This window comes from Copidosoma floridanum, unplaced genomic scaffold (genome assembly GCF_036245765.1).
Source record: "Copidosoma floridanum isolate Cflo_tuat_1 unplaced genomic scaffold, Cflo_Japanese_pri ptg000016l, whole genome shotgun sequence".
Lineage (NCBI taxonomy): Eukaryota > Metazoa > Arthropoda > Insecta > Hymenoptera > Encyrtidae > Copidosoma > Copidosoma floridanum.
In genome coordinates this window covers 14,908,280-14,933,248 of record NW_028321893.1, presented here as the reverse complement: position 1 = coordinate 14,933,248, position 24,969 = coordinate 14,908,280, and the positions used below count along the sequence as shown (strand labels likewise).

General features: G+C 31.5%; 1 protein-coding gene across 5 annotated transcripts in view; it reads right to left on the bottom strand.

The window, feature by feature from the left end:
• Positions 1–4,595: 4,595 nt before the first annotated feature.
• Smox (Smad on X) overlaps positions 4,596–24,969 on the bottom strand; it is a 360,356-nt gene continuing 339,982 nt past the window's right edge. For 4 of the 5 annotated variants that reach the window (XM_089592307.1, XM_089592311.1, XM_089592310.1 and 1 more), the window contains exon 4: positions 4,596–5,622. In XM_089592307.1, the coding sequence (XP_089448433.1) occupies positions 5,354–5,622 (269 nt within the window). In that variant the 3' untranslated portion in view covers positions 4,596–5,353. Of the gene's footprint in view, positions 5,634–24,969 lie in introns of all 5 variants that reach the window. The other variant, XM_089592312.1, reaches the window with a different exon arrangement.

Here is a 24,969-nt window from a genome sequence, read left to right as displayed (position 1 = left end):
TAAGGCTTCAAGAAAATATTATATAAAATAAAAATAAATAAAAATATTCATGATAACAATGCTAGTATAATAAGATCAAAATATAAGCCACAAAAAGTTAAGTAATTGTAATAAGTAAAATAAAATAAATAGAAATAAAGTAAACAAATTGACAAGCGAAATAAACAGACAACTGAATAGTTGAAAGTTAAAAATCATAGCTTTGAAAGGCACATTGTATATAAGACACTTGAATTGAAAGACACTTGTAAGGGTTTGTAAAGAGAGAGAGAATGAGAGAGGTAGACATACATGTTTCAAAAACGTTAAAGTTTTTACAAATTGATATCCACGAGGACTATATTATTAAATTGAATTTTAACAAAGTAACTTTCTTCTAATGATACTTTTCCATGTATATGATGGATTAAGATTTGCATTGATATTCTTATAGGTCTTACACATTGTCTAAAGTATCCAACGTTTTGTACTATGAAACCCCATTATGTACGTACATTATCTTCTATGGAGTTCATTTGTCTGTTTTTTTGTGTATTTTTACTCTGTAAAAAAAACGCAAGATTTCATGTTTTTATTGAACTATCTACGCGAACCTTTGTATACACGTAGTAATTGTATTAAGAAACTTAACTTTTTTATGTAAGTTATAGTGTTGTCTTAATATAATTCCATGGTGTAAGCTATATGCAAATATCATAGGTAAGCAGTATTTGATACAAATAGAATAAGGTCACTATACCTATGATTATTTAATTGTTTAAAATTGACTGAGAAGTCATTTTTTTAATCAATGTTGTTCAATTAATTCATTAGAATACTTTAAATTTTCATAAATATTAGGAATATAGTAACGATTTACACATGTATGTACGAATTCTGCATAAACATTAAAAAGTAATGTCTTTAAAAAAAATTAATCGCAGTGATAGTTAGTAAAACCCATATTGAGACCAAGTATCACATGTGGTGCCCCAGCTCGCGGCCAAAGTTGAAAACCTGGAAGGAAGCCCGTGACATCTTATTCACGTAATTCATGTCTTTGATATCTTAAAGGTCAAGCATTCTAATGGGTAAAGTTATAAGACAATTTATTACTAGTAACTGATTTTTTATTTTATGTAAGTCAAAACAGACGTTTTTATATTACAGTCATTGAAGAATGAAGAGCCTACTAAAGTATGATGTATAAAATTTATAGCGTACTCGAATAGCGCATCTGCTTGATGTTTCGCTCTCAGTGTTGCTCTGTGTGTATATGTGTGTGTGAGTGAGTGTGTATGTTATTAAGTAGACGCGATAAACAGTTAACAGTAAGCTTAAATTTTTGAAACCTTTGACAGCTACTATGCCAGACTGCCAGTCCCAATTCATATGAGATAGAAAAGAACTTACTACTAATTAAATTATAGCATGTTTAACTCTTTATGTACTATAATAGAGTGCTGACTTAAAAGATATTTATAAATCGCGTTAATTTCATATCACTGGCTTTCCCTAAGTTTCACATCATAGGCGCTGGTGTTTAGCGTTTGATTTCATTCAGACTATGCTCCGAACTAATACTCTACAGCTTATTAACAGTAGCAGTTTTAATCATTTTTAAGATTTTAAAATTTGTTATCAAGGGAAATTCGCAAACTTAAAAATGAATAGATTACAAGCTGAGATCCAATAACGGTTAATGTTACTATTGTTTTCATACATCAAGCTAAACAAAGAAAGTTTGTCATACAGTATACCATCAAAACATTGAACTTTGATAGCGATAAAGATGGTACATCCAGAGTTGATGCAGACGAACCGTACTATGAAAGCAAGCAAGATGTATTCGTCACATTCAAACAAGACGTTACTGTATACGTATAAAAGCTCACATAGAAAGTGGAGCTTTTGCGAGCACATTCACTCATACAACAAGTGACATGTACACTTGATTATTGTACATATAGGTATTACAGCGTCTTAACTATAAGTAAAAAGTTACGTTATATTACGCTGACATGCAATGCAGCTAGCATCATTGTTAGAATGCACGATGTACGTTCTATGTAAGTATGTATCCATAAATTTTTTTGGATGTATAAATCAGTAGGTTTGGTTGCGCGTTTATTGTAAAATAAAAATTATAAATACCACTTTGAACATTGCAACTAATTCAATATATGAGAAATTAGTGTGTAAATTTTCAGAACAAATAAATGAAATAATTTGTAAAATACTCTTTGATACTGTAAAAACGCTTTATTAAGAGTAAAAATCGCTTTTTTTACGCCTGTTACCTATCCTTTTTAGTTTAAGCCATTTCTTGATTCTCACAACCCACAAGTACATTGTACACATTAGATTTAACGTGTTAACTGAGGAAACTTGGGTGTAATTTATTGATGAAAAAAAATACACATGTTTGGCGACTATTCTATCAACTTCTACAGCTTTGAGGCCTCAGCAATGTACCCCTGTTGGTGCATACGGTACTTATAATGTTTTTATGGGTAAAATACAAGGAAACATTGGACTTAAACAGAGAGGACACAAAGAAGAATTAGCTCGCAAAGTTTAATTTTCAAACTTCTTATCGAGATTTTTTAAGAGTTATGAATTGTTCGGATTCAACTGCAGATTGTTGCTTACTTAAATGCTAAAAGTGATTGAAAGGAATTTTGCCAAAATATTATGTTAAAAATATTTGTATTCACCAATGGCTTACGACTAACAGGTAACGTTATTTTATCTACAAAATTTCTCAACGTCTTAATAATTTTTTCTGAAATTATTATTTTTGCAGATGTTAGTTACTTTATAAAATCAAAAATAATAATAAATTAATAAAAAAAAAAACTTTAGGATTGCCAGATGTATTAATACATTATTTTATTGCTGAAGCATAATCAAAATACTCAAATAATTCACAAGAATCACTAGGTCATAGAGAATTTTTAGTTACGCTTGATTTATCTTAAAAGTATTCTTCTATGTACAGAACACCATTCAGTCTTAACACTGGAGTAACGACCAAGCATCGTTGCACGTATACATAATTTGTTACAAAGCAAACAAAGCCGTAAACCATGTGAATTTCGTAGTTTTTTCGGAGTAATAAAATCATGATGCCACTAGAGCTTCCAAAATATTGGAAAGCAACCTGTCTCATCTGTTAGTACTCTAAAATTTTAGGTAACTACTTCAGATTAATAACTCACCCGAGATCTCAGTTGAGATTTCTCAAAAAGTATTCTTATTGAAAAAAAAAACAAAAAAAAAACGGGTTACGTCTCATGTGACGCACCGCAGAAGTGAGAACTTCAAAGACATGTAAATAGTTTTGTTTGATCCATTTATCTGCCTGTCCGCGATTTTGCGTTTTTAAAATTATTTTTAAGGTTATTGTTGGACAAAAAAACATATATCACTCTTATTTGTAATAATTTTGCAAATTTGCTATAATTTTTCCTAAAATTTTCCACCTTGATTTTATAGAGAAATATTAAAAATACTTGAATTTGAGCTTATGTCTTCATACAACTCAATACCTCTCTTTTTGTGTGCCACGATGTTTTTTTCCCCTTTAGGAAATCTGTAAAACTTGTTATTTTTGCTATTTCTTGCTTCCTTTTAAAGATAAAGGGTATCTTGTAATATTTAGAGGTTACATACCATATTATAAAAATTCGTTTAATCAATACTGGCTATCTGCATCGATCTGCCATACATGCAAAAATTATTTGTTAATGTACTTTATTAAAATAGTAATATTAACTAGAGTATAAAGTATTAATATTAAATACTATATTCTATACACATGCACGCAGGCAAACATGTACACAGTTACACAATTGCACAGTAAAAGTATAAAGTACACACACACACTCATCATACATGAACACTTTCATGGTTGCATCCATAATTCTGTTTCTGTAAACAAGTTACACACACATACATACGTGCATGTATACACTATACATTGTATACGCGGACATTGCACACAGTAATACACTACGGCACGGTATCACGGCAATAGGAATATGCATAACACCACATGCTGACTATATATATATATGTATGTATCGGGATCCAAAGGTGAACGATAAGATTCGAGCGCCACTGAGCTGCAGTATATTTATATATGTATGTACGTACGTTTCTAACGTGTTGGTCCACAACCGAAGCGCACCTAAAAAAGTTCTCACTTCAATAATAAAAAGTAATTCTACAGTATTTAAGGTTGCCTTATTGGTGTTACCGTTGGGATAGTACATTGAAAAACTAATCTTTAAGAACTTTTATTTTTTAAGAATAAATGAACGTTTTAAATTCACAGGTAAGATCTCATCTAATATCTCATCGGAGAAAGCACTTAAGATCTCATCTAAAAATCAAATAAATCAAGTTGTAGGAAAATGAAGTAGCAGTGAGTAGCGCTGTAAGAAGAGAAGTACTTCGCCAACTATAATATCTAGCTGTCAATACTGCAGACTATGTTGAGTCATAGTTATAGGCATTTCAAAAATTCGTTTTGTTATATTGCTAACAGGCATTCAATGACATTTGTTTTCACAAAACTATTTACCAGTTTGAAAGAAATAAAGAATCTGGAATTCAGGTAAAGAAATAATTTAAAATAAGTATTCTAAGTAAAAATGTTTTTTAGACTTATTTGCAAAACATATTTGGCATTACGATGTAGTCTTTAGATAATGATACATTCATAATGAATTTTTGCGCAAATCAGATTACATTTTTTGACACTTAACACATACATTTTCTTTTCTCTGGTTTTCTTCCTCACTCTGTTTAAGGTAAATTTATATTTAGTGTGTTTTCGATACTGTTTCAAACTTATATTTGCAACTTTATAAGGTATCATACTCATTAAAATAATCAACATACTAAAAAGTTTTAATGTAGTTAATTAGAATTTACACTTTTAACATAAATTATTTTCTGATACGGTCACGTTTGGAATAAAAAAATCATACTACTGTGTTGTCGTACTTATACCACTATAAGGATAAACATTTTAACGATTCTAAAGGACGTACGTTAATGCAACCTTATGCGTAAAACACTACAAGAGTGATACTATTTTACCTATAAAAAAATGATGTAAGACACATGCATGTGTCCAGTAGAATGAATAAAAATAGTAAAATCAAAGAAAAGTTAATTAATCGTAATGGATTACAATTTTTATAAATTATGAAATCAAATAACCCCCTAGTTTTACGAGAAAGATAGTATAAAAACATGTCTTCCAGTTGTGCACACCTAGTGCTTACATATCCTTATACTTGAGACAAAAAAACTGTTAGTGAGACAAAAAAGATTTTTTTTTAAACGTAAAAATTTTTTTTTCTCATGACATAGATGAACAAGGTAATCGAGGTGAACCCATTTGTGTGAGTACTCTATCTAACCATTGAAGGGGTCCATTTAGATGCAGCTCAATCCAACAGGGTGTAGAAGTTACGGTTTGTCTTCGATATTCAGCGCCCCATCCTTTGACAAAGCTCATTCGGATAGTGCACATTCGTGTTAATTGATATACAGCTTCAAAACCTTGTGATACTGATTGCGAAAGTAATGCTGCAAATTCTTGGTTGTTGAATATTTTTAAATTGCATCCTGAAAAAAAACTGTTTTAATATGAATTCAATATTTTAAATGATAGTAAATTTACGTTAAATGACAGATAGTGGTAAATTAATATGTACATTAAAGCTTTAACATCAAAATTTATTAAAGACTTAGACATCTAGTAAGAACTACAAATCGAAGTTCTGATGAGCATATTATGATTCTAAGATTTACCTAGAGTGTTGGTTTTAGAGGATAAATAAATAGCTTTGAAAAATAACAATTTTCCTTCTAATAATATTTTTCTTCGAGACAGTACGGACAGAAAAAAATTAAGGACTTAGAATTATAACCAAGAAGAAATAGTATACTACGCTACGTGAGAGAGAGGTAAGCTTTATCTCCCGTGTATGGATTGCCAACCAAGGCAAGCCGAGGGTGGCATATACGTAGAAGAGGAAGATTACTTCCCTCCCGAATTGCGTATACGATTTTCTTTCATATCTAGAGGAAAAGACGCACAACATACTTTTGAATAATATTTTTTAATTGAGAAAGTTCTTAAAACAAAAAAATGCTGTTACTCTTTCGCTCCGTCTTCTGCTAAGAGTGCACATGCGCGTCTATCGCATAGGTATTGGTAATACGTATAAAGACTGTATTATATATATATATATATATATATATAAACATATGATAAATTTCGTGCGCATGTCAATCAATTACTTTGTAACAAACGAACTCAGCCAGATACGAAAGGTTCGTTCATCACAAAAAGCTCGTTCAATACTGAAGGCCAAGACAATTCGTTATTCTGCACAAAACGAAGTTAACTAGATACCAAATAGGTCTCTTTTTTCCTAAAAAAAATAGGGAGAAAAGGCGTATGTTACTCTAGGGTATGAGAGAAAAGCAATTGCATCAAGTTGTAACAAAATAGGTACATAAACTTGTCTGCAGCCTAATTTTTTCTAGAAAAGAGGACTCAATACAAAACCTAAGAAACTGATTAGTTCAATTATAATATCAGGCTTAACAAAGTCTGAAAAATAGTTAATTGACCAAATTTCTATTTACAATAATTTTAGAACAATTATGCATAACAAAGCGGGTCACCTCGCGTGCGCTGGGCTATTTTCGTCCGAACATACTGTGTTCAACTCGCTCGTAATGGCTGGAAGATAGCTAAAAAAACAATTAAAAAATACAGATTTATTAATTTCGATCTGCTGTTTCCGATGGTATCATTTGTTGTTTTTTTCACAATCTTGTGCAGTTATTGCATGCGCCGCACCACCATGCAGCGTCACGCTGTTAATAACGAGTTTTATGTACATCGTCAGCTCGCCGCCATGCAACTTTCTTATGCCAACCTCTTAATTTAGTAATAATTTACGCATTTTTTTTAACCAAGGCGAGTTTCAGTAGAAACGTTTTGAAATTCTATCTCATTTTTCTCCATAAAAAAAAATTTTGAGAAAAAAAAAGTACCGTCAGAAATTCAGATACGAATCTGACGATTAGTATTTTTTAGCTATTTTTTATCTATCTCCCAGCTGTTACGAGCAAGTTAAGCACAACATGTTCAAGTAAAAAAAGTTGTAGTTTGTGTAGTAAAGTATTTGTATAGTTTTTATGCCTTACATCGTGAACTGTTTGTTTATTATCAAGACAAGTAGACAGTATGAAATAATTTAAAGGGAAGAGGAAACGAAAAAATTACTTAAACTTAATGACTAACTGAATAAAATTAAATCTATCAACAACTATAATGAAAAGTCTAAGCCAATGAGTCTTAATTGAGTATACAGTAGCTTGCTCGTACGCTGCCCAATCACGGAGTTACCAAGAGAGATACGCTTTCAAGGCAAGCCATATGTAGACTGATTGTATCATATGAACAGAGCAGCGAAAAATTTACAAAAGTTTATTTATAAAAATTTAGACCAACAGTGTATTAGGAATGTACAGTATTTTAACGTGTAAATTTAAGCTGCTACGCAAAGCAGTGATGAGTATTGTTTACTGATTTACAGAATAACAGAAAAGTAGAAAGCGAGTTTTAAGCAGAATAATATGAAAATACGTAACATGAAAACTTAGGTTTAGTAAAGATATCTTTAGTTTATGTTTTCATACTAGGATCTAGATGCAAGTTTAATCCCGAACACTATTGAAATTGGACTTTTAAAATTTTACCTGTAATTTTTACTACTAGTACTGAATCAATACTTATTTCTATTTGTTTTATTTTTAAATTAATTTAAATATTTAATAAGTTGAACTGATTCTCATCAGTAGGCATATGACTCAAATGCTTGTAGGTAAACTAGAAATTTGATACGACCAATAGGTATACAAGCACATGTTGATACATCTTAACCATTGTATCATGAGGTGCATATGTATAGATGCCGGCTTTTTTTAAACAAGCACTCTATATGCTTCATATATGCCCTTTTCTCGATATACTAAAGATTCATAATACTAAACTAAATAATTTCCTTTTTCAAAACATTTTTTTCAAGTAATAAGTAAGAATGAGAAAAATATCCTCCCTCGGTTCGGATCGAACACACAACCTCCTGTTTACCAGACAGTTGATCTACCATTTGAGCTACCGAGGAGCTGTACATTCACTCGCATTGTAAGTTTAGATAAGTTCTCATCCTTAAGTTTAAAGCTGCTCTACCAGAAACTGTCTAGTAAACAGGAGGTTGTGTGTTTGATCCACACCCAGGGATGATATTTTTTTAATTCTTATTTATTACTTAAGGAAAATTTCTTGAAAAAAGAAATTATGTGGTTAAGTAGTTTGAACTTTTAGTATATTGGAAATTGAGAGAAGGACATGTATGGAGAATATAGAGTACTTGTTTAAAAAGTGTCGCCATCTATATATATGCACCTTATGATACAATGGTTAAGATGAATTAACATTCGCTTGTATACCTATTGGTTGTATCGAATTTCTGATTCATTATTAGTTTATTTATGATAAGGAATATAGTTCTCATAAACTCTGTTCTACTAAACTTGTGTTGTACCAAACTACATCAAGAACACCAGCTGTAATGACTACTTATAGTATTTGTGAGGTTTCAATCCTGATGACTGTGCAGCCAAATATATAGAAGAAGGATTGATTGTTAACAAAAAATTAATGCATAAATTGACATAGTTTGGGCAACGCATCAAAACTAAATTGTCAACAACTCATTTTTCCAGAGCATGTGAGGGTATTTTATAGCACAGTTATAGTACAATACTATAATTTTTTGTATTATTATTATTTCTTGGTATTATTGTACAACAAATTTTTATTATTCTTTAGTTGCTATAAATGGAAATCCTAACTTTGAAAAGCCAACAAAGGATACTTTTTATCATGCGATGATAATGGTCCTTAGAAGTTTAAAACAGTGTTTTCTGTACCAACTTAACATTTTTCAGCAGCCACAAAATTAATCTTTTTCAAGGAAACAGACAAAGACGAATGTTTTGGATGTTAACAATAATGATAATAATTATCAATTACATGGTAATTTTTGCTTATTTCTCAGGTTTTGTTTCGACAAGTATTTGTAATACACAATAATATAAATTATAAGTTTTGAAACAGTTTGTTAGTCAAATATTAATGAGGCATTTTCAACCAGCAGAAGACCGTTACTTTTTAACTTTAGAAATTTAATATATATGTTTTTAATATGAATACTAACAGACAATATTAAACAAGATACCGCCAACGAAGAAGACGAAGATTTAAATGCGGAAGAGACTGTAGAACTAGAAAGTGATCCTGATATGAATTCTTAAACGAGCTTTTAAGACATTATAATTCATAAATAGAAGAACCAGATTAGTTTCACGTAACAACTTGAGAGTATAACTTAAGCATGCGTTAATCACTTACCATGCTTAATAATTTAAATAAATATTTTATTTCTTATACTTTAAAAATATTTTACATTTATTAATGAGAATGTAATACAAATTTGCATGTACATATATATATATATATGCTAGTGGGGCTAACGCCCCCCTGCGCGCACTGCGCGCCAACCCCCCGACTTCCGAAAAATTTATAAGAAATACATTTTTACAATTTTTGTATATTTATTCTTATTTATTTTTAACTTTTTCAGTTACACAGTAAAGTAATTGTTGGAAAATAATATATGTTGCAATACGATAAAAATGAAGTCACCACGTCAAATTTTTAGTGGAAATTTGTGATTCCTGATACATCAAGTTATCTTAAAACATTTAAGTGATTATCTGAAATGAAAAAACCCGTAAATTTTTAATAAAATCCAATATTCTATTCATGTTAATTAATGATATTAAACATACAATTAAACAGGGAAATAAAACGAATTAAATGAAGAAATAGTAGATGAAATTAGTAGTTATGTAGATGCTAAATATGTAAGACTAATAGAAGCAGCTTGAAGACTTCAAGAATATCTAATTTGTGGTAGAATTCATAAAGTTGCAAATCTAGCTGTTCATCTTTAAAATAAACAGAAACTTATATTTGAAGAAAGTAATATCAAAAATTTAATAAAAAATTATCAAACACCACTTACAGCTTAGTTTAAATTAAATAAAGTAGATAATTTTGCAAAATCACTAAAATATGTTAACATTCCAGAACATTACATTTTTGACTATAAACTTAAAATTTGAAAAAAAAAAAAACTTACACTAAAAAATATTGCTATAGGTAGATTAAACATAGTATCTCCAAAAGATCATGAATGCTTTTTTTTCAAACTTATTTTAAATAAATTATATGGGGCTACATTGTTTGAAGACATTAAAAAAATAATGGAATAACATATAAAAATTTCAGGGATACTGCGATTGCAATAGGTTTAATAGAACATAATTCTGAAATCGATAATATTTTTAAAAAAGCCATAACAATTATGTTTCCATACCAGTTAAGAAAATTTTTTGCTTGGTTTTTGATGTCAAAAACATTCAAGGAGATCATATATGAAATAAATATAAAAAGTATTTTACGGAAGACTTCGATAATGATAATAATAATTGTGCTCTTCTACATATTAATCAAATTTTGGTATCGAAAAGTAAATCATGAAAGTCTTTTAGTTTACCGACACCAATTATTAAAAACTATATAAATAATTGCAAAATTAAGGAAATATCTTTCAGTAAAAAAATGTTCGATGTAATGTACACAAAATCAAATGAAGATTAAAGAAAAATTTTTGAAACTATTTGTGAACAAGATGAAAAAGTATACTTCATAGATGGTCCTGGTGGATCCGGAAAAACCTACTTATATAAGACACGCATTTATTACCTTATTTCTAGAGGTGAAAATAATTTGTCAATGGCTTGGACAGGAATTGCATCTGTATTGCTACCAGAAGGTATGACCAGTCATAGAACTTTTCGTTTACCTCTAGACTCAGATAATATTAAAAGTGTATTTTTAGAATTCTAAATTAAAAAAAAAAAGTTAAGGCAAGTTGATTTAATAATATAAGACTAGGCTTCTATAATTTCAAAAAAAGCTTTAGAAATCGTTGATAGAACGTTGAGAGACTTGTGTAATACAAAACTTTGCTTTGGTGATAAATTAATAGTTTAAGAAGGAGATTTTCGACAAATCCTTCCAGTTATAAAGAACGGTAATAGAACTATAATAATAGAAAAAACTATTAAATCATCATTTTTATGGAACTTCTTTGAAATTTTAAGAATACAAAATAATATCCGTTCTAGTTATAACGAATTTTCAAAATTATTGTTAAGATTTGAAGAAGGGGACATATAAACATTTAATATTCCTAAATCCTGGATAACAGATAATGTCGGTACCAACATTTCTTGTAATTACAGCAACTGTTTTGACAATAACGTCATACTAACTTCACATAATATATATACTTTTTTTTTTAACAATAAGATTTTAAGTAAATAACATGGGGAAACTAAAACTTATTACAGCTTCGATACTGCAACATATAAAATTGTCGATAAATCAGATGATAATATGTATATAAATTTTCCCGTAGAAATGTTAAACAACATTCGTGAAGGCTTGCCACCTCATGAACTTAAATTAAAAATAGGTACAATAGTAATGTTAATTCGAAATTTGAGTTTATCAGACGGATTATGTAACGGTACACGATTGCGAATTACTAAATTACTGAAGTATAAAGTAGAAGGCAAAATAGTAACGGGAGAAAAAATTAGTAATAAGGTTTTCATTCCAAGAATTGCATTAAATACTGAAAATACTTGATCATTACGTTTTATTTTATATAGAAAACAATTCCCACTAATTGTAGCGTTTGCTATAACTATAAATAAGTCTCAAAGTCAAAGTTCTGATAATGTGGGATTATACTTGAAAAAACCTTTATTTTCTCATGGTCAATTATACGTGGCTTTATTAAGATGCAAAAATAAAAATGAAATTTTTGTTCAAGTCGATAGAGAAAACAGTTTAGAGATTGAAAATATAGTTTGGAAGAAAATTTTTGAATATAATAATGTATCTAATATTCATAACATGATTTAATTATTATTTCTCTATGTATAGGTAAAATTTATTAATTAATAATACATGTCATAAATGTATATCGTGTTTATCTATTGTACCAATTTTAGCATTAATTTTGAAACAAAATAGAAATGGACGTAAGTCTTCGTGGTTTCATCAGGCTTTATAAGATGACTCATGAAGTGATGCGAAACTAAGTTTATGTACGTAAAAAGAAGAATTGTGTTATAAAGGACTATATAAGTGATGATGATATAATAATTATGCACACCAATATATGTGTATATATTATTTAGTTTCAAAATATTGTTAACTCCATATAAATTGGTTTGTAAACGTACTTAGTTGTATAAATAATGATGTTTTGCGCAAAAACCCCCTATTAATCAGTTTATGACTTTAAATTTCTTCTTGACGATGAAATAAATCATGGCAATAAGACAGTTTTGTCTAAAGATAGGTAAAGACGGTATGATCACGGTCAGGTTCTAAAAAAGTGGTGGAGGGGGGCCGTGGGGGCTATGAAAAAATTCGTGGGGGTCAGTGGGAGGGCCATAGGGGGTAGGTGAGGAAATGTGGGATGTTTTGAGAAAAAATACTATACAATATTTCCATGTGATTTGGTAGGAATGTGGTAATAGACTTTAACACATTGACAGGGCTGGCAAAATACAACGTTACAAAATGCTAACGAAAAAAGTCAGCCCACCAAAAACTTTATGCTTACAAAGAAACTAAGGGATCCAGTAAATCGAAATACAATTAATTGTATTCAAGTTTCGCTGATTATAGTATTGTGCAGTAATCTGTAACTATTTGATTAAATATTAAAACATACATTGTTATTATCCCATGAAGCCATACGTGGTTGAACCCCCTGGCCTGAATAAAGACTCATACCGTACTTCTATACTGTTCATATAATATTTTGTGGGGGGTCGGTGGGGGCCATGAAAAATTGTGCGGGGGGTCGGTGGGGGGCTGTGGGGGGTTTTGATAAAAACTACGATATGTCAAAATAAGCGAGAAAATAACGGATTTTTACCTTACTTTGTTGGGGGTTGGTTAGGGGGCGGTGGGGGGCAAATGGGGGGCGGTGGGGGGTTTGTGTGGAATGCCACACTGAGTTTACTATATAATATAGGAAGATATAGGGTAAAAGCACCTATGTATTTCGCATGGTGCCACAATGGCCACAAAAGAAAGAGCACAATGCATGCATTTTGCCACCACACCTTGCCGTCACGCTTTGACAGCATAATAACTACCGTATGCGGACCCACTGTAACGTCTAAGAGATAACATGTTAATACGCACATGGCCATATTGTGTCAACATTGTGCCATCACAGTGTTTGTTGAAAAATAGCGGTCGGTATAGAAAAGACTTTGACAATTTCACTATTAACATAACACGTATGTAGCAGACTGTGTATACTCTACAATAAGACGTTACAACGTTAACATGTATAAGCAAGTAGAATACGTTCTTAGTCAGCTAGTGAAAGCAAGAGAAGCAGTAAAACAGTATAGATTATAAAAAATTTCAAAAAGATAAGATAAAAAAGGTCTTTAATGAAACTTTTAAGCTAATCACAAATGCTCTTGAAGAAATTGTTATTAAAACGAAAAAAAAAAAACCATTCTGAGATTTTAGATCATTTCAAGAAACTATATAAAAATAATAAGCTACCAGTAAAAAGAATGATTAAGTCTGCTGTGAGTCAAAGTGATGATGATAATAAAACAAATAATACCATCTAAAATCAGATAGATGATGGTGAACTCAATGAGACTGCATCTAACAACACATGTTTACAGATAGTTGATCAAAATCAAAACAACTTGTTAGATTTATTTTATAAGCTTCGAAAAGAAGATAAAATGTGCATGCTCAGTGATTTACCAGTATATTTTGAGAATAACCAAATCGAAACGGATGAGTTAAAATTTCCAACATTCATAGGATTGATAGTGATGATTGTAAAAAAACATCTAGCAATACTATAGATGATTTGGAGAAATGTTTTATTTTTTAATACTTCAAATGCACACCGAAAGATATGCAGTAAAAATGGAGCTATCAGACATCATAATACAACAGTATATATCATCATAATCAATTCAATAAATCATCAATCCAATGTTTATTATTATTGGAAGTAAAACAAATAGAGAGGATCATCGTTACATCACTATAAAATTGGTCCAACAATGAATAACATGCTGTAGCAAGTAGATTATATGCACTGGGATGATCTGAATATTTAAGTTAGTATTAACATTAGAATTAACGTTTTTGGACGTTAGCTGAGTCAGACTGAATGCAGCAATTAAGGTCCTCTTGGTATCAGATTTAAAATCACTGCAGACGGACCGTATGGTTTAGAAAACGAAAGGTTGTGCAATATTACAGCAGCTACTGAGTCTAATGATGCTATGTATAATAATTATTGTATAGAAAAGATTTTCAAAGAAAAGAAAGTGGTTATGGATGAGCTAGATAAAATGAATCTCATGTTTGATCATTCTCAATTACTGCAAAAATAGTCAACTTGGAAAAAGAAATAAATATTATGAAAGAGGTATTGTCTTAGACCTTAGATATTATTTCAGAAGACTAAATCGAGAAAAAGATGTTATCAAATATCTCTAAGAATATTTATTCGCCAATTAGACGTTAATAAAGATGGATCATAAAAACAAATTGTAGTAGAAGAGCTCCATAAACCAGCTCCATGTAATCACCCACGTCGAAAGTATGATCTACGAGGGCTGGAAAAACATGGCAGGCTAATCTCATTGAAATTATAGTTTATAATCAAGAAAGTAAACGTTAAAGAAACATGCTCACTGTATTTGATACGTTTTCAAATTATGCATGGACTGTACCAATCAATCATTAAACGGGTAATGCTGTCATTGCTGCGATAAAATCTATACTTCTTCAACATCGTGAAGTGAATCTAAGAATTTGCATACTGATAGAAGTAAAGAATTTTATGATGAACCTTTTACAAATTTTCTTGAGAAGTATAAAAGAAATCCTTATTCTACTAAATTTAAGGCATCTATACATGAAATGTTTAATCGTACTCTAAAGAAAAAAATGTGGGTTGTGTTTAGCCCAAGCAGTTATGTATCATAAGTGGTTTGACATATGACATAGTTTAATTAAAGAGTATACTAATAGAAAACATCGAAGAAGTAGTATGAAACCAAAAAACATTACATTAGCTAACGAAGAACACTTATAAAAAAATTTCGCTCACGTTGTAGTTAATCTACAAAAAAGCTAAAATTTTAAGAAAATGATAAAGTACGCATAAGTAAAGTAAAAAAAGTATTTGAAGAAAGGTATACACCAAATAGGTCTATTGAGATATTCACAATCAACAAAATATCTTACACAACACCTTTTACTTACTATTCGAAAGATTACAAAAATCAATCTGTTGCTTGTGGATTTTGCGAACAAGAGCTCTTGAAAGTTTAATATTCAGATGTGTATCTTACAGAAAAAGTTATGAAAAAATGTAGAAACAAAGTTTATGTTAAGTGGTTAAGATTTAGATTCACATAATAGTTAAACAAAAAAAGTCAGAGATTTAATTAATAACAATTAAAGAGAAGTATTAAAAGCTTCAAACACCGCACACCGCTCTTATCTGTGTGGTTCAACCACCATATTAACACTCCGTACGTCTCTTTATTAATTCATTAAATATTCATTTACACTTTTACGAACAAATTTATTTATAAATACTTTTGTAACATTTACAAGTACATTTGTAAACCTCACTATGAGAACTCAAATTTACCAGCACCTAAATATTCAATTAATGAACTTAGTTTATTAACCATCTTGCATAGTACATTAAATAACTTACTATCATTTACGAGAGCTTTTGCGACTTTATTAAGTAGGAAGATTAGAAGCTCTTAGTTGATGGTTATGGTTACCTTGTGATCATACATTGTAATTACACGCTCAACATCAGTCACTGTGTACATCCTTTTAACCTCTAGCTCTGACAGCTTCTTCGTTGGTAGATAGGTATTGCCTGCAATACGGTTAAGTGATGTAAAAAACATTTTTCCTAGATGGTAATTATACATTAGTTTATACATATAACATGAGGTAGTAAGCATAATACTTACAACGAGAAGAGCGATTTTTAAAGTTTTGTGTGATTGCAGAGAGACTGTCCCTAAGCTTACTGGACAATTGAATGATCTTTGAAACTTAGCTGAGCTGCTTATATACTCATTTGAATCTTTTCTCCACTTCTTTATTTTCTTTTTACTTTTCTTACCATTTTACCCTCTCTATGATCTACCCTTTCCTCATTGCCTTTTGTCACTTTTTCCTCTTCCTCATTGCCTTTTATTACTTTATCCCCTTTCCCATTGAATTTTCCCACTTTTTTCTTTTTTATTGAAATATAAAGCATAGCTACGTCATCATCCATAAAATTATTCCTTTATGGTAGGGTATCTGCAGTACTCGGAAGTAGATGATGCTTGTCAAGCAATAAAATAAACTCGGCTGGAAGATGTAGCTTTTCTTTCTCTTTTTTCTCTTCTCTCTTATCAGTTTTTTCTATTTTTATCCCACCACGTTTCCCTTTATTTTATTTCCAACCTCACTATCTAGAGAGATATAGCCGCACAATAGCGTATCCATATTATCTATAAGTAACTGTTATCTGTCACATTTGTTTTCATGGGAACTAAAAGCTGTTTTCCGCTGTTGCTCTGTACGGACGATGTGCAACTTGAAGCGAATATTATTTTGCTGACACATACGTGTAGACTTACTCAAGTGATGTTTTCAGTAATTTTTAAAGCCTTTTGCGGTATTCACAACAACTGTTTTGACACTCTTTATCTTTTTTATCAGCTTCTCATTTTCCACACGGATGCAATACATCGTACCTCGTAATCCGATGAATTCCGTCATGATGTTGCCGCAGCATTCATCCATCATCAGTCCAATGACTTTTTTTTCGCACGTTATACCGGGTGTGGTGTAGTAATGCGTAGGATCTAACTCGTATGCTGCCATGCAAGTTGAGCAGAAGTTTGCAAAGATATTTGTCAAGAGCAAAACATCAGTCTTCAACTACAGATCAGAGTACTTTTCTAGCGTTTAAAAACCAAATGGTTTCCAAACGTTTTACACATGCTCATAGTCTGCATCGGAAATTTTTCTATCATTCAACTTGCTGTGAAACTCCCCTTTAGACGGCAGCACTCATGCTCTTATCTCTTCCAAAGAACTAATATAGTCGTAAGGAAATACGACCTTTCTGAACAAAAGGCTTGTCTTCTCCTCACTTTGTAAACGCAAAAATTTACTGCTAGTAATCTTACAATCAACCAAATACGATGTCGATTTTTCCAAGGACAAGAGCATAAATAGGAACTTATCAAAAAATCGGAAATTTATTTTACTATCCTTTATGTCCTTCGTGAATGAAGTTAATTTCTCCTTGTCCTTGTTCTGAGCAATAAGGTTGACTCTTCCCTCGAAACCTTTACTTTGGGCCAACTCTTTAATTATAAGGTGTAAGTCGTAGCCTATTAGGTTGAAAAAAATATAACTGGTATGAATCTTGATTCTTGGTAGCTGATATTGCAACTTTCATGTGTATTACCTATGAATTTTCCGGATGGATGACAATGATCTCCTACTTTTTTTTTAATTTTCTTTAAATAAATCACCACAAATGTCTGAAATTATTCTTTTCTGTTTGAGTCAAGTTTATTGGCTTTGAAATCTCATATAGCTGTAGCATATATTCAGCAATAACCCTGATTTCTTAAGTAAATCACTCTGCTGGGATCTCCGTATCATCATCCATATCTTCTTGTCGATGACTCTTATAAACTGATTGGCTCTTGTCGAAGCTGCATTTCATGTAACAGTCCATACTATAGGCTTGATACTTCTGAATTGCGATTTCGTAATTCTTCACAGGATAAAGTAAACACTCAAAGTTAGCATAGATGACTTGAGGAACTTGTGAAATAGAATTTAAATTTTTCAACTTGAGAACGTTGTAACTTTTATTTGATAATTTAATCTGACAATTGTTAACGTTCACACAATCGCATTCGTGAGTCTCCAGCTTACTTTCACTAAATAATGTAAGCATCTATCTAATACCCAACACTTTTCTTTGTGTTTTATTGAATGATTCGCTATTAATCTTAACAGATTCTTAATCCAAACATAGTGGTGTTTTAGTTCTAGAACAGTCTGATTTTTTTTCTCTTCCTGGACTCCGTCATTGTAGAAATTTTGCTCAAAAAAAATTGACATGACTATCTTTCTCCATAGAAGTAATGTTACAGAGTGAAACTGAGTGCTTATTATCATACTTTTTCTGCATGTACATGAACAGAGAGAGAATTTTATTTCTTAGATTTTCTGGTTTGTTTTAGGGAAATTAGAAGCTCTATTGCATTAAAATGAATATTTAAAAGACATAAGTCAATAAACTCTTTGATGCATGAGAAATTCTTTGCCACTTCCTTTAGTGAAGCTGATCACAAAAATTTGTAGCTGTACTTGACAAGTTGACAATGTGAGGTATGAGTGAAAAGGCTTATTTAAACAGCTTCTCTGTGAAATATGATTTAGTACACATACACGCATATGCATATGTACGCACACGAAATTCATAACAGTAAAGATGCTACTAATGTGCAGTAGCAACACATGCTTTTAGTATGCAAGAAAACTTCTAAATGATGTAATTATTCATATTGTATGGCATACGGCAATAATACTTTTGTAACATTGTATGTTTGCTAGCACCATGAGCACCAGTATGTTGGCCTTTTGCGTTACTAGTTTTAGTTTGTACTACGAAAGCAATAAAGCAACACGCCTTTATACCCGTTAACGTGTGCCTCCTTATTTTTACGTGCTATTTCTGATTTTATCATAACATCAGGTTTTGGGCCAAGGAAAAGCAAGCGAGCTGATAAGAAATTCTCTGGTAAAAGTGAGCCTCGAGAGCAATTTTTTGAGTGCATACTGAACAGTTTTTTTTTCGTCTAATCAAGCTAGGCTTGGTTAGAGATAACCATTAATGGCGGGCAAAAGCACGTATCAGTCGATCGAGCGACTGAGTGGTAGAGAAAATTACCACACGTGGGCGATTGCCATGAAGGCGTATCTTCGTCTCAATGATCTCTGGGATACAGTTGAAGCCCCAGTAAACGGCCAGTTAAGTTCGGACGATAAGAAAATCGTCAAAGCACACTCAAGGTTAATTCTAGCTGTTGAGCCACACCTATACACACATGTACAGAACGCCGAAACAGCCCATGATGTTTGGAAGAAACTCAAGGACACGTTTGCCGATGACGGTGTTATGAGGCACGTAGGTCTATTCAAAGAATTTAGTTCTACTAAGTTAGAAAATTTTACATCTGTAGAAAAGTATGTAGACAAACTCATGACTTGTGCTAATAAACTTCAAAATGCCGAAACGGTTATTCCGGATGAATGGCTCACAATTATTATGCTAGCTGATTTACCAGAATAATATAAGCCCATGGTTATGGCTCTTAAGAGTTGCGGCAAGAAATTAACCTCTGATTTAGTTAAGTCTAAAACACTTCAAGAACTTAAGACTGACAGTGTGTCAAACCAAGGTGACTCACACACTTTTGTCAGTATGCATCAAGACCAAAGAAGAACCCTTGTTAACAAAAAGAAGAATTTTAATTTTTCACAAAATAAAAAGGCTCCAGTTAAATGCTTTAACTATAATAAAATTGGTCACGTTGCAAAAGATTGCAAGATGCCAAACAAGCGTACAGGACAAGCATGCAACGCAAAAGAAGCATCAGATTTTGATACTGATGAAGAAGGAATAAGCATGAATGCGTATCAAATAAGTGTGTGCCAAGAATTCAAAAACGGATGGCTCATTGATTCTAGAGCATCAAAGTACATGTGTAATGATAAATCAATATTTAAAAATCTCCAACAAATCTCTACAAGAAAAATAGGTGTAGCAAACATGACAAAAATGATTGCTTGTGGCATTGGTTCGGTTCAGCTGACCTTAGAGACCAACCGTAAACACAAGATGTTGAATCTCAATGATGTTTTGTATGTGCCCCAAGCTGCTTCATATTTTATCTCAGTTGGAATTTGAACTAACAAAGGCTTTGATGTAAAGTTCTTCAAAGACAAGTGCTGTGTTTACTCAAGGGAGGGTGAATTGATCATTATTGGTGTGAAGTTAAGAAATAATATAAAAATTTTACAAACTTGCAAAAGTGATATTCAATGAAATCAAACTTGTGATTCTTGTTGATGGCGAATTCTTACAAGTTAAGTATTGTTTTGTGGCACCACAGACTAAAACATTTAAATTTGAGCTATTTGAAAATTTTGAAGAATAAAGCAGCCACAGGGATAAATTTTCAAAATAAAGTCACAGTGGAAAACTGTATGGGCTACATCGAAGGAAAATCAGTAAGAAAATCCTTCTCACTAAATTCAATAACTGCAAAAGAAAAACTTGCATTAGTGCACAGTGATCTGTGTCAAGTTCACAAACGTCCATTGGTGGAAGCAAATATTTTTTTATCTTTTTAAACAATTTTTCTTGTCATGTATTTGTTTATTTATTGAAAGCAAAGACTGACGTACAAAATCAAACAGGTATCACGATTAAGGTCTTGAGGACGGATAACGGTACAGAGTATACCAACGACAAGGTCACCTCTTTCTTGTCATCCAAGGATATTGTGTATCAAACAAGTATCCCTCACAATCAGCAACAGAATGGTCGTTCAGAACGAATGAACAGGATATTGCTCAAAAAGGCAAGAGCCATGCTTTCTCACTCAGGCCTAAGTGAAGGTTTTTGGTCTGAAGCAGTATCGACTGTGAGTTATATCCATAATAGGACGCCAAAAAGGTCCCTACAAGGTATTACTCCTTATGAAAAACGGAATGGAGTTAAGCCAGATCTGTTTCATCTAAGAGTGTTCGGATGTACTGTATATGCTCTCTTACCTGAGCAACAACGCAGTAAGATCCAGGAAAAAACAACTAAATATATCTTCGTAGGTTACGCACACAACCAAATAGGCTTACAGATTATGGAATCAGGCCTCGAAAAAAAAAAATTTAGCTTGAGATGTGAAATTCATTGAGGAGCCAGTAGGTAAGCCTAAACCCAAACAAATTTTTCTATCCCCGAATTCTCATATGCAATCTCAACAGCAATCGTCGGTTCAAAATGAGAGAATGGATGGTGATAATCAAAAAGTTCAGCAAGACATAGCTGATGAGTTTTAAGAAGATCTTCAACCATCTAGTAAACCTCGTACATCAAGAGTACCCAAACGTCCAAAATATCTGGATGACTATGTATGCTATTCAAGTGCTCTTGATATAATTGAGCCTTCAATTTACATGGAGGCGACGTCTAGCCCCGAAAAACATCAGTGGCATACGGCTATGCTCAATGGATTCCTGTCCATTCAAAAAAATAAGACTTGGACTCTCGTTGACCCACCAACAGGTCGAAAACCCATTGGAGTAAAGTGGATATACAAAAAAAAGGTCGACTCAGAGAATAAGATTATCTACAAGGCCAAGTTAGTTGCCCAAGGTTTTAGTCAAATCAAAGGACAGGATTATGAGCATACCAATGCACCTGTAGTACGTTTTTCTACAATACGTCTTTTAATAGCAGCAGCATGAAGAAGTCCGAATATATTGATTCACCATTTGGATGTTGAAATGGCATTTTTCTACGGAGGATTAACCGAAGAGCTCTACCTACATCAGCCAAAAGATTTTCAAGATCAAAATCAGCCTAATCAGGTTTGTAAACTGCATAAAGCCTTATACGGTTTGAAACAAGGGAGCAGAGTATAGAATTCTAAATTACATACTATGTTTTAAACATTAAGCCTAATTCAATCAAAAAATGATACCTGTATTTATTATTATTTGTTTAAACATTTTGTTTTATTGTAACTGCTATCTTTGTGAACGATATGTTGATTTTTACAAACAATCAGAATTATCTAGTCAAATTTGAAACATTCTTGAAGTGACTTTTTACAGTTAAGGATCTAGGCCAAGTCAAAAAGTTTTTGGGCGTAATCATCACAATTTGTCATGCAAAAAATTCCACAAGTTTAGATCAAGCAAATTATATACTCTCCATTCTCAAGAAAATCAACATAGACCAAGCAAATCCATCACATACCCCTTTACCCACTGCCCATATTTTAAATAAATCAAGTGCACGTAATTTAGATATATCTCAAGAAAAATTGCAGATTTTAAAACAGATTCCATATCAAAATGCAATAGGTTGTTTACTGGACCTTAGTCAATGTACAAGACCAGATATCTCATTTACAGTCGGACTTTTAATCAAATTTAATTCTTCCTATTCTCAAAATCACTAGAATGCAGTAAAGCATATTTTTAGATACCTAATCTGTACAACTAATTTCACATTAATATACAGAGAAAAATCAAATAGAAGTATCCAGGCTTACTGCGATGCAAGTTGGGCAACTGACTCAGGTGATCCTTGTTCAACTACGGGTTACATATTTTTGCTTCAGGGAGCAGCAATAACCTGGAACAGCAGGAAGCAAAACACGATAGCCCTATCGAGCACAAAAGCAGAGTATCTCTCCTTGTTGACTGCAGCGCAGAAGGCCTTATAGTTTTTAAAACTAGTTCTTGAATTAAAAATTCAATCAAATACATCAATAGATATTTATTGAAACAACAAGGAAGCAATAAATCTTGGCCAAAATGCAAACTTTAATACAAGAACTAAACCCATATCCGTCAGGCACCACTTTCTCAAGGAAAAGATCAACAATAAGGAAACAAACATCATCTTCAGTTCTTCAAATCAAATGCTGGCTGATTCCCTTACAAAAATAGTTAACGGAAATTTGATTAAATGTTTTTGCAATAATATTGGTTTAAAGTAAAATGTACATATTTTGTATCGTCAAATGTTTATTATGTTTATTAATAATTTGGTTTTTTTAAATTTAACTATTAAAAACTCCAAAAATTTTATTGAGATAGCATGATGTAATTATTCATATTCTATGGCATATGGGGATAATACTTTTGTACCGTTGTCCGTCTGCTAGCGCCGTAAGCACCAGCGTGTTGGCATCTTGCGCTACTAGTTAAAGTTCGTGCTACGAAAGCATTAAAACAACACGCCATTATACACGTTAACCTGTGCCTCCTTATTTCTCCGTGCTGTTCCTGCCATTATCATAACATCACTAAACGTAATACATGCTTTTCCCATACTTTTTGTTTCGATTTAAAATATTATTTAAAAGAAAAAAGTATTGGTAATTTGTAATATTATCCGTGCAATACTTAAAAGATAAAATTCAATAGACTACTTCATAGCATCAGAAATTTAATCTTATTGCTGTTATCCCATACTTCCTTGAGTATAGCTGATAACAAACACTTGTTGATGTACTTGACAAGATGATAACGTAAAGTATAACTGTGCGCACTTCTGTAAACATTTTCCTTGTGGTGTATCGTTCCTTATATACACATACATATGTATGTGTATATATATATATATTTATATATACTAGTGAGGCTTACCCCCCCCTGCGCGCACTGCGCGCCAACCCCACAACTTCGAAATATTTTATAAGAAATACCTTTTTACAATTTGTGTGTATTTATTCTTATTTATTCTTAACTTTTTCAGTTACACAGTAAAGTAATTGTTGAAAAATGATATATGTTGGAATACGATAAATATGAAGTCACCACGTCAAATTTTTAGTGGAAATTTGTGATTCCTGATACATCAAGTTATCTTAAAACATCTAAGCGACTATCTGAAATAAAAAAACCCATAAAATTTTAATAAAATTCAATATTCTATTCATGTTAATTAATGATATTAAACATACATTTAAATAGGGAAATCAAACGAATTAAATGAAAAAATAGTAGATGAAATTAGTAGTTATGTAGATGCTAAATATGTAAGTCTAATGAAAGCAGCTTGGAGACTTCAAGAATATCTAATTTGTGGTAGAAGTCATACAGTTGTAAATCTAGCTGTTCATCTTGAAAATAAACAAAAACTCATATTTGAAGAAAGTAATATCAAAAATGTAATAAAAAATTATCAAACACCTCTTACAGCTTAGATTAAATTAAATAAAGTAGATGATTTTTCAAAACCACTAAAACATGTTAACATTCCGAAACAATACATTTGTGACAATCAACTTAAAATTTGGAAAAAAAGAAAAGTTACACTAAAAAATGTTGCTATAGGTAGATTAAACATAGTATCTCCAAAAGATCATAAAGGCTTTTTTTTAAAACTTATTTTAAATAAATAACATCGTTTAAAGAAGTTAAAAAACATAATGAAATAACATATAAAACTTTTACAGATACTGCAATTGCAATGGGTTTAAAAGAACATAATTCTGAAATCAACAATAGTTTTAAAGAAGCCATTACAATTGTGTTTCCATACCAGTTCAGACAATTTTTTGCTTGGTTTTTGATGTCAAAAACATTCAAGGAGATCATATATGAAATAAATATAAAAAGTATTTTACGGAAGACTTCGATAATGATAATAATAATTGTGCTCTTCTACATATTAATCAAATTTTGGTATCGAAAAGTAAATCATGAAAGTCTTTTAGTTTACCGACACCAATTATTAAAAACTATATAAATAATTGCAATACTGAGGAAATATCTTTCAGTAAAAAAATGTTCGATGTAATGTACACAAAATCACTTGAAGATTAAAGAAAAATTTT